This window comes from Mobula birostris, chromosome X (genome assembly GCF_030028105.1).
Source record: "Mobula birostris isolate sMobBir1 chromosome X, sMobBir1.hap1, whole genome shotgun sequence".
Taxonomy (NCBI): Eukaryota; Metazoa; Chordata; class Chondrichthyes; order Myliobatiformes; family Myliobatidae; genus Mobula; species Mobula birostris.
Genome location: NC_092402.1, coordinates 47,658,991 through 47,672,924, shown reverse-complemented (window position 1 = coordinate 47,672,924; position 13,934 = coordinate 47,658,991). Strand labels below are relative to the sequence as shown.

The 13,934-nt window shown below is 39.4% G+C and overlaps 1 protein-coding gene across 2 annotated transcripts in view; it reads right to left on the bottom strand.

The window, feature by feature from the left end:
* The window catches only part of wipf2b (WAS/WASL interacting protein family, member 2b), a 62,508-nt gene that overhangs the window by 13,429 nt on the left and 35,145 nt on the right, over positions 1-13,934 (bottom strand). For both annotated transcript variants that reach the window (XM_072248608.1, XM_072248609.1), the window contains exons 3-5: positions 12,929-13,055; positions 10,191-10,319; positions 6,164-6,820 (exon numbers count right to left, since the gene is read on the bottom strand). In XM_072248608.1, the coding sequence (XP_072104709.1) occupies positions 6,164-6,820; positions 10,191-10,319; positions 12,929-13,055 (913 nt within the window). The remainder of the gene's footprint in view (positions 1-6,163; positions 6,821-10,190; positions 10,320-12,928; positions 13,056-13,934) is intronic.

Below are 13,934 nucleotides of genomic sequence, written 5' to 3'. Positions count from 1 at the left end.
ACCATGTGATAGTGTCCAGATGATCTGTTTTAGTAATGTTTACTGAGAGACCAACATCAGCCAGGAGAGTGGAGCAATGCCCCTTGTTTTTCTTTAAAATAGTTCTCACAAAATCATTGAAAAGATAGTGCCTCAGTTGAATATCTCAACTGAAAAATAGAGTCACCTGTTACAAGACAGCACCACCACAGAGCAGCACTAGAACATCCACTGACAGCTATTCTGTACTTTAAGTCGAATAAACATTGTCATCATCGGTCACAATTAAATCACAATATTAAAGCAGTAACAATCTACTTACATGGGGTGATTGATAAGTTTGTGGCCTAAGGTAGGAGATGAGTTATTAACTTCAAACTTTTTGCATTTTCACTCAAAGAGTTGAACTGCATGTGCATGCAACAAGAGCTGTATAACTCATCTCCTTCTACCTTAGGCCATGAACTTATCAATCACCCATCTGTGGACACTTTCTGGAGGTCCAAGATCCGTATGTTCCACGACTGCTGGATTAAGTGTGTAAATGTAGGAGGGGACTACGTTGAAAAATAAATTTGCAAGGTTTTCTAAAATTGACTCCTTCGGCCTTAGGCCATGTATTTATCAATCACCCCTCGTACTGCATGCTATATATTGCACTTAAATTAACTCTATACTGTATATGATATACTCAAATCTGATTTTTTAAAAAAAGGCCTGAAGGTTATGGAAATACTAGTATTTTTGGTCTTGTGGCATGAAGACGACAATGAGAATCATTGCAAAGGTATCCGTTCTGCTTGCCTCCTTCCATTGTGTTCCTAACATTCACGATGGCTCAAAAAGCAGCAAACAAATGACACAAGGGTCAAGGTTGAGTTCTTGAAAATCTCTATATGTCAAAAGTAATACACTTTTCCCCCCATTCAATTGAACTCAGGATGGTTCAGGTAAGGCCAGCATATACTGCCCTAGCAGAGGCGCTTGACCATTCGTAGAGTCACAAAGTTATAGAGCACGGAAACAAGCTCTTCAACTCAACTTGATCATGCTGCCCAAGGTGCCATCCTGAGCTAGTCCCATTGGTCTGCATTTGGCTAACATTTCTCTAAATCTTTCCTATCCATGAACCTGCCTAAGTGCCCAGAGCTCCCTGGAAGTAGTCAAGAAGGCAAACTTGGTTGTTTTCTCTGGTGGTGGAGGCTGACAGGAGGTTTACAGGATGAGAGGCATAGAAAGAGTAGACAGCCGATATCTTATCCCTAAAGGGCACACACTGAAGGTGAGAGGGAGCAAGTTCAAATGAGATATGCAGGGCAGTTCCCCTCCCCTCCCCCCAACACACACACAGAGCCTGGAATATACTGCCAAGGTGGTGACGGAGGTAAATATGATAGGGCATTCAAGATGCTTTTAGATAGGCATGTGAATATGTAGGAAATAGAAGGATATTGTGTAACAAAAGGAATTAGTTTATTGGGCGTAGGATTGCTGAATTTAATTAATTCTGCACAACATTGTAGGACAAAGAGCCTGTCCAATGTTCTTTTAACATATTTTAATTGCATCCGTCTCTACCACATACACTGGCAACTTGCTCTAAAACCCCACCACACAATGTGGAAAAACTTGCCTCACATCCCCTTTAAAACTTTCCCCACTCACCTTAAACATTTGAGGGCATTTAAAGAGCTAATGACATGAGATGATTCTGCAGTCACTGTAGGTCAGACCAAAGATGTTGTTTTCACCCCCCCAACCTCCCCGCCCCCATGGTCAAGACAACTAAGAATCTGCTGAGCTACTCCAGCATTTTAGTGAGTGTTACACCAAATGTTGCTTTTCCAAATGTTGCTTTTCCAAATTTAAGACTATTAACTGAATTTAAGTTCTTTAGTTGCTATGGTGGAATTTGAACTTGGGTGTCTGAACTATTATCCCACACCTCAATTTAATGACCAATAATTTAAGCAGAGTGCATATCCATACCCTTTCAACATTATAACCAACCCAAGTCACTCAAAATTAAAATACAAAAATTATTCTTAATTTGAAAGCTACTTTTCAACTTCAAAATATGCAAGTACAAAGTATCTGAATGGTAATTATCAAAACTTCCTTGATAATGTATTTTTGTTATATCTTTGTTGTAAAATTTGTTCTCCTATGGAAAGAGAAAGGGGAGATGAACCATTAAAATGAAGGAAAAAGGATATTTCATACATGTCAGCTTAGTTATGGGGAAGTGACAAGCCTATCACCAGGGCCAAAATTACACAGGCTTTATGTAGGAGCAGATGAAGGAGAGTCAGCATGAAAATAAAAGACTGACATCTGTCAGATCTGTTGGACTTTCTGGATACTGTCATTAACATGGCATGGATGCTGGGAATATTTATATATGGGCTTTCAGGTGATATTAACTGAGATTTTGCACAAGAGATTGTAGCTAAAGTAAAGTGGACCCAATTAGAAGGAACATTCTGATATATTATCCGAACAACAATTCACAACTCACTTTTTCAAGTAAGTCTCTCTAACTGTAAGTACACATACTGCAAACAGCCTGAATGGATACTGCAGTTTTTCTATTGTTTCTTAAAAAAGACATAACCAAAAATCTGGTCAAGGATTCTTTTAGCAATCTTTATTTTCTTGGATCACAAGAGGAAATAACAATATATGTAAATTATCTTACTCTTGCATAGCAATCCAACAAAAGACATGCAAGAAAATTATTGCTGTTTTATTTATTTGGCTTGGACAAAGCCCAAAACTCTTTGAAAGGCTCCCCACAAACAGCCATCAGGAGCAACAATCTGATGCACAGCAAGGTGGCACCTTTCAGGTCTAAGAATAAACTACTTCTCAGTTGCGATTGGCAACAATTTTAAAATATTTTTTCCTATTGCTATAGGCATCATCTGTGCCTCAAAGCCTGCTCCACCACTCAATAAAATCATGGTTGATCAGATTATCTCAACTCTACATTCCTGCATATTCATTAGATCTTTCATTCCTTGACCTTGCTGCTCATTAAGAATTTTTCTGGCTCTTCCTTTAAGATATTCAAAAACTACTTTCATTGCCCTTTGAGGAAGCAGATTGATTTCAGTGGCTAGATGTCCTATTCTGGTGACAAGGCTGTTCTGTGTCTCAAAATAAGTTTCCCAAAGGAAACTACAAATTCATTGTAAAGGACATTTTTGTTTAGGTATCATGTTAAAATCAAAGTTGCTATACTTATTCTGTCAGTTTTTTTAATGACATCATAACGTTAAAAGCCCTTACTTCCATCTTTCAGTTCATCTTGGAAGACAATTTTCTTTTTAATGTAATGGAGAACTTCAACGTTCATCAATAATGACAGCTTGGTAGCAACGCCAGGCGAGTCCTGAAGGACAGTCACCAACTGCTGCAAACCCAAGATAAGAGGTAGCACTACCTCAATCTACCCATGGCAAATGCACAAGTCCTTATAAAGAAAGTTTCATTTCAGATTCAGTACATCTTCATGGAACTACAACTGTGCTTAAAAAAATTACAGACTCAGACCAATTCGGACAGTTCAAACTAGCTCAAACCATGAAGCACTGTAAATCATCAACAGCAGCAATGTACACTATCATATTCTGTAGCCACAAGCACAAGAGATTTTGCAAATGCTGGAAATCCAGCGCAAGGCCTGGCATTTCTCTAACACTACCATTACAAACAGACTAAGGAATTGCCCTGGTTCAATGAGTACAAAAGTGGATGCTTGTAAAAGCACACGGATTTTCTAAAAATGAGGTGCTAGCAGGAAGGTGCAACACAGAGCTACATGCATGCAACATATACTCAACCTTACAACCAGTATATCAAATTAAATATCTGCAGTTCTGTCACAGCTAATTATGAATGGTGGTAGGCAATTAAAATAGCTAACTGGAGGTAGCTCCAGACATAACCCTATCCTCAATAATGGAAGCACACACCATGCAAGTGCCAAAGGCTGAAGCATTCACAGCCAGACTCAAGACAGAAATTCTATTATGACAATCCATTTGTGCTTCAAGATCTCCATCAGCATGTAAGCCAGTCTTCAGCTAATTCAATTCATCCCACGTGACATCAAGAGTAACTGAGAACATTGGTTATACCAAAGATTGAAGCTACAGTACTAAAGACCTGAACTCCAGAACCCGCTGTGCCATGCTGCTCCAGTAGTTACAAAAAAAATGGCACCGACCTACAACGTGGAAAATTGACTAGATATGCCTGGTACACAGAATGCAGGATAAATATATTCTAGTTATTGATTACCAAGACAACCTACGCTCAAAGTAATGGAAGGTTTCATCAGTACTAATATATAGTACTTACCCATTAATAAATTGCTCGCCAATGCAGAGATCCAGTTTCATCAGTATCACTCTAGTCTTGACTTCATCTACTCCTGAGCCCAAACAAGCCAAATTGCAGAGGTGAAATGACACATCAAGGAAGTGTGTGATCAAACGTGACACCAAGAAGCTTTGATAAAAGTCAGCTGGCATAAGGTGAAAATATTCCAATGACTGGAGTCCGATCAACACATAGGAAGATAGTTGTGGTTTTTGAAGGTCATTCTAGCCCCAGGACATTACTACAAACATACCAGGTAATAATAATCACTAAAAAGAGAGAGCCTAAACAGCCACTATTGATATACCACGAAAAATAGTGTCATTCACCAAAGTCCTGCAAACAACAGTGGCCAGAAATTCAAAAGGGTCAACCACAAAATTGCAATAGCCACAAGACATACCCAAGACTGATATCCTGCAGCAAGTGACTAAATTCCTGACACACTAAACTTTTCTGCAATTTATAAAGGCATAAATCAGAGGCTTGTTGGAAAATTGCACTTGCCCAAATAAGTATAGATCCAACAACACTAGAGCAGCATGACACATTGATAATTAAGCAACACACACAAAATGCTGGTGGAACGCAGCAGGCCAGACAGCATCCATAGGAAGCACAGTCGATGTTTCGGGCCGAGATCCTTCGTCAGGACTAACTGAAAGAAGAGATGGTAAGAAATTTGAAAGGGGGAGGGGGAGATCCAAAATGATAGGAGAAGATGGGGGGGGGGGGGGAGGAGAAGAGATAGAGCTAAGAGCTGGAATGCTCCCATCCCATGATCCTCTCCCTTCTCCAGCCTTATATCCCTTTTGCCAATAAACTCCATCCCTCCCCCTCCTGTCTTCTCCTTTCATTTCAGATCTCCCCCTCCCACTTTCAAATCTCTTAATATCTCTTCTTTCAGTTAGTCCTGACGAAGGGTCTCAGCCCGAAACGTCGACTGTGCTTCCTCCTATGGATGCTGTCTGGCCTGCTGCGTTCCACCAACATTTTGTGTATGTTGCTTGAATTTCTAGTATCTGCAGATTTCCTTGTGCTTACATTGATAATTAAGCTTACTTATCTGGTGTGCCATCGACTAATCTAAACTTTAAATCTGTACATCATCTGCACAAAGGCTGTAATGTGTATAATCTAAAAACGCAGTGCAATTATTTACACAGGTCATTCCAACACCACTTTCAACTGTCAACCACTCCCACCAAGGTGGCAAGGGCTTCATGGAATACCTGCATCTGCAGATTCTTCTACAAGTCACAAACCAATATCATTGTGCTAAACTTGGGAACTAACTCCCTAACAACATTGTTGGCATCACTTCACCAGAAGGACAGCAACAGATTAAGGTGGCAGCTCACCATCATCTTTAAAGGTATTTAAAGATAGGAAACAATTGATGGCTTTGCCCGCAATTGGCAGATCTTGAACTATGGATAAATAACAATCACAGCTCTCTGACACAAGTTAAAGCATTTCACCGGCCAGTATTAGCTGCCTGCAAAACAAGACAACTTCTCTTATAGAGTGCTGGAAATGGATAAAAAATATATTCCAATCTGAATCTATATTGCCCATGATCACATGCAGCATTTTTTGGCTTTATAACAGTTAATCCAATTGATCAGCATCAAGAATTCAATCTGAAATTTTCACACATTCATCAAGGAAAAGACCACTTTTTAAAACCAGTCAACATCAAGCTAGCTCCTTTTAAGCTGCAGCCAACAATTTTACAGATTACCAGTGTGTTTCATTACCAAGCATCATCTATTCTCACTGAATTTGATGTTCTTACCTGCTCCTCGATTTGGAGGATCCCTGGCAGGTGGTGGTGGTCTGTTCTGGGAGGGTGATGGAGATGGTGGAGGAGGTGCAGCTCCCCGCAATTGTCCAGCTGACTTCCGCGATAATGAATTGTGTCTCTGCGGCAATTCCGGGGCAGCCTCGCTCCCAGGACTAGAAGGGCCATTATGCACAAAGGGAGGTTGCCTGTAGGGTGGAGGAGGGGGTGGCAAAGGTTGGGTCTGAATATTACTGAGCCGTGGATTAATTGGTGATGGTGGAGGTTTGACAGAAGGAGGGGCAGGAGGGCCATCTCTATTGCCAGGTGCCTTTTGCCCTGGCGTAGGAGGCAAAGGCTTTTCTCTGTTGTACGGTCCACTGGAATGAGTTCGGCTGCTATGCACAGGTGGTGGAGGTGGATTTGCACGTCTTCCAATTGGAGGAGGTGGTGGCGGTGCTGATGCGCTATGCCTTACACCACCAGCACTACTGGGGCGGGATGAGCTGGTAAGATCTGGTAATGAAGGTCGGTGAACTCTTGGCAGCTCTGGTGGAGAGGTTTTACTTTGTGAATCAGAATCATCACTGTAGCGGTTGCTACTAGGTGGAGGTCGAGGAGCAGCTGACCTTGAGCCAGGTGGATTTAGTGCTATTTTACTAGATGAAGAATCTGAAAATTGAAACAAAGGGCAATATTTTAGAAGCTACATTCTAGCCTCCTTAAGTTTATTTAGTAACTCAAATGACCCAAGATTAAATGTCAGAGTGAGATCTCAGTTAGGCAGCAACAGGAGAGCTGCATGTTAGAATGAAAGATTATTCAGATCTTGAATTGTTATCTGTTACAGTCCAACTTAAAGTGCATGCATATGGCTTAAGATAAACACAGGATCAAAAATAATTTTAATAATCACCATCAAGCCCATTGGGAGAAATCAATTGGACACAGATGCATCCATATATTTTGGAACTTGCCCTCCATGAAATAAATATTAGGTACAACATAGTGAATAACCCCTCCCCTTCCTTTAATGATACCCAGGCTCCTTTCATGATTATTTGACAGGTCCAGCGGGGCATCATTTAAAAGATGACAGCTTTAACAATGGAGATTTTGCAAAAGGTACTGGATTAGTAAATGAGCTTTAGATCTCCGGAGATAGATTTGAACCCACAATTTTACATAAACCACTTTATAGAAAATGATTCAACTCAAAATTTCATGCCGCCTCCACAACTTTTGAGACCACACAAAATCATTAGAATAAAGGAAAATTGAAAACAATTCATTCAAAATAAAATCCTTCACAGTATCTATTTTAAATTTGTTGATCTTTTTCTTTGCAGCAGCTGAAAATCGAAAGCACTTCATTTGCGTCATCATGCTGCTAACCTTTACCCAGCTCTAGAGCTGTGATTGCCAGAAAACCGAACACCAATCACATCAAGTGCACATATACAATCTACAATTACAGAAATAATTAACTCATTTCACATGGTTGATGAAAAGCTGAACTGCTTCAAGTAAAAGGCTGCTACACCTCCCACTTACACAGGATGTTAGTTATGTAGTTATGCCACGACTGTGGGCGATGAAGGTTTAATGCAAAGTGGTAATGAAACAGAATACAAAAACTGTTGTACATTTTTAATACTGTAACACATCCAGAAAAATCTTATGGAAAACTGAAAATCTTATTAAAGATCAGATTAGAAAAAAATGCCTCAGGGCTCAGCTGCTGATGTGCTGGTTTAGATCCAAAACTGACTGCACCTAAGAATCTTCACAAATCAGTATGAGGGCCTGTGAAAATGCATAAGTACACAGCAAGTAAAACAACATCCTTGAAAGGAGACGAGATCATCTTTCAGAGATGCTGTTCTGCACACCACTGTTGTAACTTGTGGTTATTTGAGTTACTGTCATCTTCCTGTCAGCTTGAACCACGTCAGTTTTGGCCATTTTCCTCTGACCTCTCTCATTATTAAGGCATTTTTGCGCACAGAACTGCTGTTCACTGAATGTTATTAATTTTGCTATTCTCTGCAAGCTTTAGAGATTGTTGGGTGTGAAAATCCCAGGAGATCTGAGATATGCAAACCACCCCATCTAGCACCAACAATCATTCCTCAAAGAAAGTCACTTCGATCACATTTCTTCCCCATTCTGATGTTTGGTCTGAACAACAACATAACCTTCTGACCATATTTGCATGAGTTTATGTATTGAGTAGCTACCATATGATTGGCTGGCTAATGATATGTTTGGTTGTACCTAATAAAATGAGCACTGAGTGTATGTGTTGAGTATAATCAGGCATACCCAAAAAAAACCCCACAACTGGTCTTAAAGACTTTACACTTCCAAATTCCTCACTGGAGTTCAAGATGGAGTCACATTATGCATACTACAATAAGATATAACTTCCATTTATAAATCATCTTCAAAGTACTTTTTATAATCTTTTCATTAGAACAAAAGCCCATTTTACCCTGCAAAAACCCACAAATAGCAACCTAATGACTACTTTATCAGTTTTGACTTAGAATGAATAATTATAAATATTGGATGGCGCAGTGGAACAGCTAGTAGCACCACTGTCTTTCAGTGTCAGAGACCTGGGTTTAACCCAGTCCTTGTCTATTTTGTGGAGTACGAGTAGTCTCCGTAACTGTGTATACAGTCCCCTCTCATAACCTAAAGATGTGCGGGTTGGTAGGTTAAAAAACCATTATATATTGCCTCTAATGAAGCTACATGGTAGGATCTGGAAGGAGTCGAAAAGCACATAAGGTAAATACAAAAGTGGAACCAGTTTGGTTGTTGCAGACTCAAAGGGCTGAAGGCCCTGTTCCATCGTATCACTCTTGCGATGACTGGTAACCCAATAGACAAGAAAAAACCTGAATGGTTATTATTCAAATAGTACCAGGTCCACTCAAAAAAAAAATCTTTTTTTTTAAATATATAAGCATCTTCTTCAACAGCATCACAATCTTTCAATACTGACTCAACTATACAAAAACCTGGTCTTGATTAGACTTAATCCTGGCAATTTTGTTTACTGCTCAGTTTAGTACCATACCATGCCATAAAGCAGTGAAACCTCTCATTTAAACTCTCCCATTTTTGCATATTAGAATAACTTAATCAAAATACCTTGACCGTTAACATGAATTTTGCTCCTCCACAGGTAAATCCTAACCTACTAAGTACCACCAGTAATACGAGTCAGTTTTAGTGAGATGGCAGCGCACATGGCGATGGCCACGGCCACAGCTTCAGTGGCTTCTCCGGGCCCAACCATAGTTGTAATTGTTTATACCTTACACCTTTTTGACGATCACAAGACGCTGCTGGACATTAAGAACATCAAGTTCTGCAGGTCTACCCCATCAGCAAGTTGCCCAATAGCGATGGAGCTGTGTACCATGTTGTTGTCTGGACTTGTGGCATATCATTGTTGTGCCAACGTAGTGTGTGATGCAAGTGATTGTATTGGGTGTTTTTATTGTGATCGTAAGACCCTGTTGGACATTAGTAATGTAGAATACTGCCAGTCTGGTTCACTGGCAAGAGTGACGGAAGGGGAGCTGCGTTGCCTGGGTTGTTGCACAGACCAGGCCCTTATGCCGCAATGTCACCTATTGCAGCCACCCAGGATACGAGACACTAGAGACTGTGCGGCAGAGATCAGAGGCTTGTGTGGGCACACTGAAATTTGTACTGGGTTGGAGACCAGTCCCTCCTGTCGGTGCTACCTACAGTAACGTCCCATGCACTATCTACAAGCCATGCACTCAGATTTGGGCAGTATTATTTTTTTTAGTGAATATGTTTTTTGTTATCGCAACTATATGTACTATACTGTATGCACTATGTGCTGTTAGTACTGTGTTTTGCACCTTGTTGTTTGGCTGTATTCATGTATGATTGAATGACAATTAAACTTGAACAATTACTTAAAAGGAACCAATATCCATACACAACTGCAGCAAACACCTACTTAACCCTAAAAAAAAGGGAGCTCACAAAGTACCTGAGTTGTCCCTGTGCGCAATAGGCCGAAGCTTAGGGACTCCACCCTGAAATAAACCACCCATTGGACCTGGACCACCGGATGCTGACCCAGAACCAGGTCCTCCACCACCACCTCCTCCTTTAAGACCTTCAGAAAAGAAACAAAAAGACATCAAGTAAACAGTATGCAAATTCACCCTTTTGTGGATTCAGTGATACACAAAGATCTGGTGTACAAATGAAAACTGTTTAAGCATAAATCAGCAAAAAAATTAACACAGAATTACTCAGTATCAGTACCTTGACACATTACAAACAAACCCTTAATTAAGTTAACTCACTTTGCTGGTTTTCCCCATCTTCAGATTTCTGAACAGCCCATAGTACAATGCTCATACCTTCCTTCTCCTTCCGGTAAGATGGCAACACATGTGGTTGCAGCAGCCTTTCGGTTTTTTTTTAATGATCACAAGACACTGCTGGTCATCAAGATCAAGTACTGCAGATCTACTATATGCGTTACTCCTATCTTATATGTGCTATATGTGTCCCGTGCTGTGTATGACTATTGGTACTGTGTTTTGCATCTTGGCCCCAGAGAAATACTTTCGTTTCCCTGCATTAACGTCTGGCTGAATGACAATTAAACTTGATATTGAATTACTTTTAGGTTACCATGGTGAAAGAAAAATTTCTAGTCCAGATGGTTCAAGTGCTGAAGTTGCAAATGAAATGGGGATGCAGAATGCATATTGGATTATAGAATTTTGATGTGCTGTAGTTCACAAGCTTTACAGATGGAAGTTTGGCTTGAACTGTAACAGAATAATTGAGCCTGAATCCAATTAAAAGTATGGATGATAATTTCAGAAGTAAATCAGTTAAAAAAATTGTTGACAAGGGGGTGGAGCTAGAGATAGTGATATTATCAGTAACAATTTATAGTAGAAATACGTATCAATAAGGCTAGGAAATAGAATAATGTTACATAGGTATATTGGGTGCCATAAGTTATATCCTTTCCAATGCTCAACTCCAGGAAATAGTGATTCACAGAGTACTGGACACCAAAATCACTGACATGATAAAATCAAAGGAGACATCTTAAACACAATGTGATAAATCATTGATTGTGCAACATTTATAAAATCTGCACCTTTAGTGCAATCTGGTTTGTTGTAAATGCACCATTTAATTTGTGTGACATTGCATTTAGTAGTATGCAAGGTCAATTCTGCTCAGCTCTAACAGAATTTAAGCCGTTTTTGTAAAATTCTTGGAAGACCCCAAAACATTTGGATAATTTAAAGCAAATATATTGGTAATGAAAGATGGCATCTTCAAGGCTCAAAGAAAATGCAAAGTGACAAAGTGGAAAACTAATGAAGAAAGGCTGGAGTACATTATTTTTCAGGGTACTTGAAGCAGAATACATTTCATTTTGCATTGCAGAGTTGCATTATAGATTAACAATTTTGGTAGTGAATTTTTACATAGTATATTTTATTAAAAGTGATTCTTTAACCCTATTGAACGAAAATGATATTTGATAGTGGAAACAATTCCATAAATTTTGTAATTGCCAAATTCACAGGGACAAGTTCAATTTGTATTTCTCTTGGTCAGCAGCAGTTACGACATACAAATTGTAACATTAATCCAGGTTTAGGGTAACCACCTATGCAGCAAATTCCACAACATTCTTTTAAATGTCAAGAAGGGCAAGGAAATCTGAACAGTGGCTGAAAATTGGAATTGGAATCGTCACTTCAAATTTCAAGTGTTCTGTCCTGTATGAATTGCAGCAATGCTGGGAGAAACATGTGCAATACAATTATAAACTATGAGGAAATGATTGCTCTTTTGCCAAGTTTGCAGTTGGTACAAAGACGGCTGGAGGGGCAGGTAGTGTTGAGGAAATGGGGAGCAAATTCAGAAATCAGAGTTGCAGAGGTACTTGTGCAGGATTCCCTAAAGGTTAACTTACAGTTGAGTTAGTAGTAAGGAAGGCAAATGCAATGTTAGCACTGATTTCAAGAGAACCAAAATATAAAAGGATGTACTGCTGAGGCTCTAGTGGGAGAGACAAGAACCAGAAAGCACAGTCTTAGAATAGAAGGGCATCCCTTTAGAACAGTGATAAGGAGAAATTTCTTTAGCCAGCCTAGTGAATCTGTGGAATTCATTGCCATAGACTGCTGCTGAGGCCAAATCATTGGGTAGAATTAAAGCAGAGGTTGATAAGTTCTTGATTAGTAAGGACATCAAAGGTCACAGGGAGAAGGCAGGAGAATGGGGTTGAGAAATCAGCCATGATTGAATGGTAGAACAGACTCAATCAGTCAAATGGCCAAATTCTGCTCCTATGTCTAATGAAACCACGAACAATACCTTATTCCTTTTCTTTGTACTATTTATTTTAAAATCTATAGCAATTTTTATGTCTGTGCTGTAGTGCTGCTGCAAAATATATAAAACACATCTTTTAAAACAGCGATAATAAACCTAATATAATATGGTACTTTGCATCTCTAGTAAGGTACTTTTAATTCTTCGTTTCAGACAGTCATTACAAAGAAGAAGAAAGCATCAGTACTTTAGACAACTCAACATGCTCCCTTCACAGCAGGTCTTAAATTTGAAAACAGAATCAACTATAACGGTACTACTGGAGATTTCCCCCCCAGCATCAGGAACTCACCATTACCACTTAATGAAATCCTAGTAATATCACAGCTGGTTACACTTGCTACTTACCTTCAAGATTTGGGGCACTTCTGTCATTAACATTGGTCACTTTTCGAAGTTTGGCTCCCTTTGTGATATCAGATAAGAGTGCCCCTCGATTACGGTGCTCCTCTCTGCTCAATTTTGGTGTACTTGCCTGTTAAAAAAGATTAAAAGTAACTGAAAGTATAAGTATGTTGCTTTATACACCATAGCATGTTACAGCGGATTATATTTATCAAGAAATTCCAATAACCTATTCTGTAATTCCTTTCTAATGCAATATTCCAGTTTCCTAAAACAATCCAAATACTATCTGAAATATCAAAGTCCTCTTTTCCTACAATTACTAGTGGGAAGGCAAATAAAGGATAGGGCATTCACAGTAAAGAGTAAGGACTTGTTAATAAACAGAGAGACTTTGTATTAAAGTCCACTGATACCCAAAAACGGCAACACCAGCAGATAAGGTGTGAAAGTGGTACATGGGGCGTTTGCCTTCAATGGCTGTGGCAATAAACCACGGGTTGTTACAACTTTATAAACCATTAGCTAGGCCATACTTGATGCACTGCATGCAGTTCTGGTTGCCATATTTTAGGATGTGACTGAACTGAAGAGACTGCAGAGAGAAATTGTCTGGTTTACATTTCAATTGAGGGGAGACTAGATAGACTTGGTTTGTTTTTGCTACAAGGTGGCAACTGAGGGCTGGCTTGATTAAGGATATAAAATAATGAGAGGGTTAGATAGGCCAAACACAAATAAATCTTTTACCTATGGTGGGGTGCCAAAGACAGGTGGGTGTAGATATAAAGTGAGAGGTTGTAAGTTTAGAGGGGATCTGAAAGGAGGTTGGCATCTGAAACACACTGCTCAAAAGTGGTATAGGCAGAGACTCTCACAATATTTAAATATCTAGGCAAGTTCATGAATAGCCAAAGCATTGAAGACTATGGATTTAATGCAGGTAAATCAAAGTTCAAAGAAAATTTATTATCAAAGTACATATACGTCACCATATACAATGTTAAGC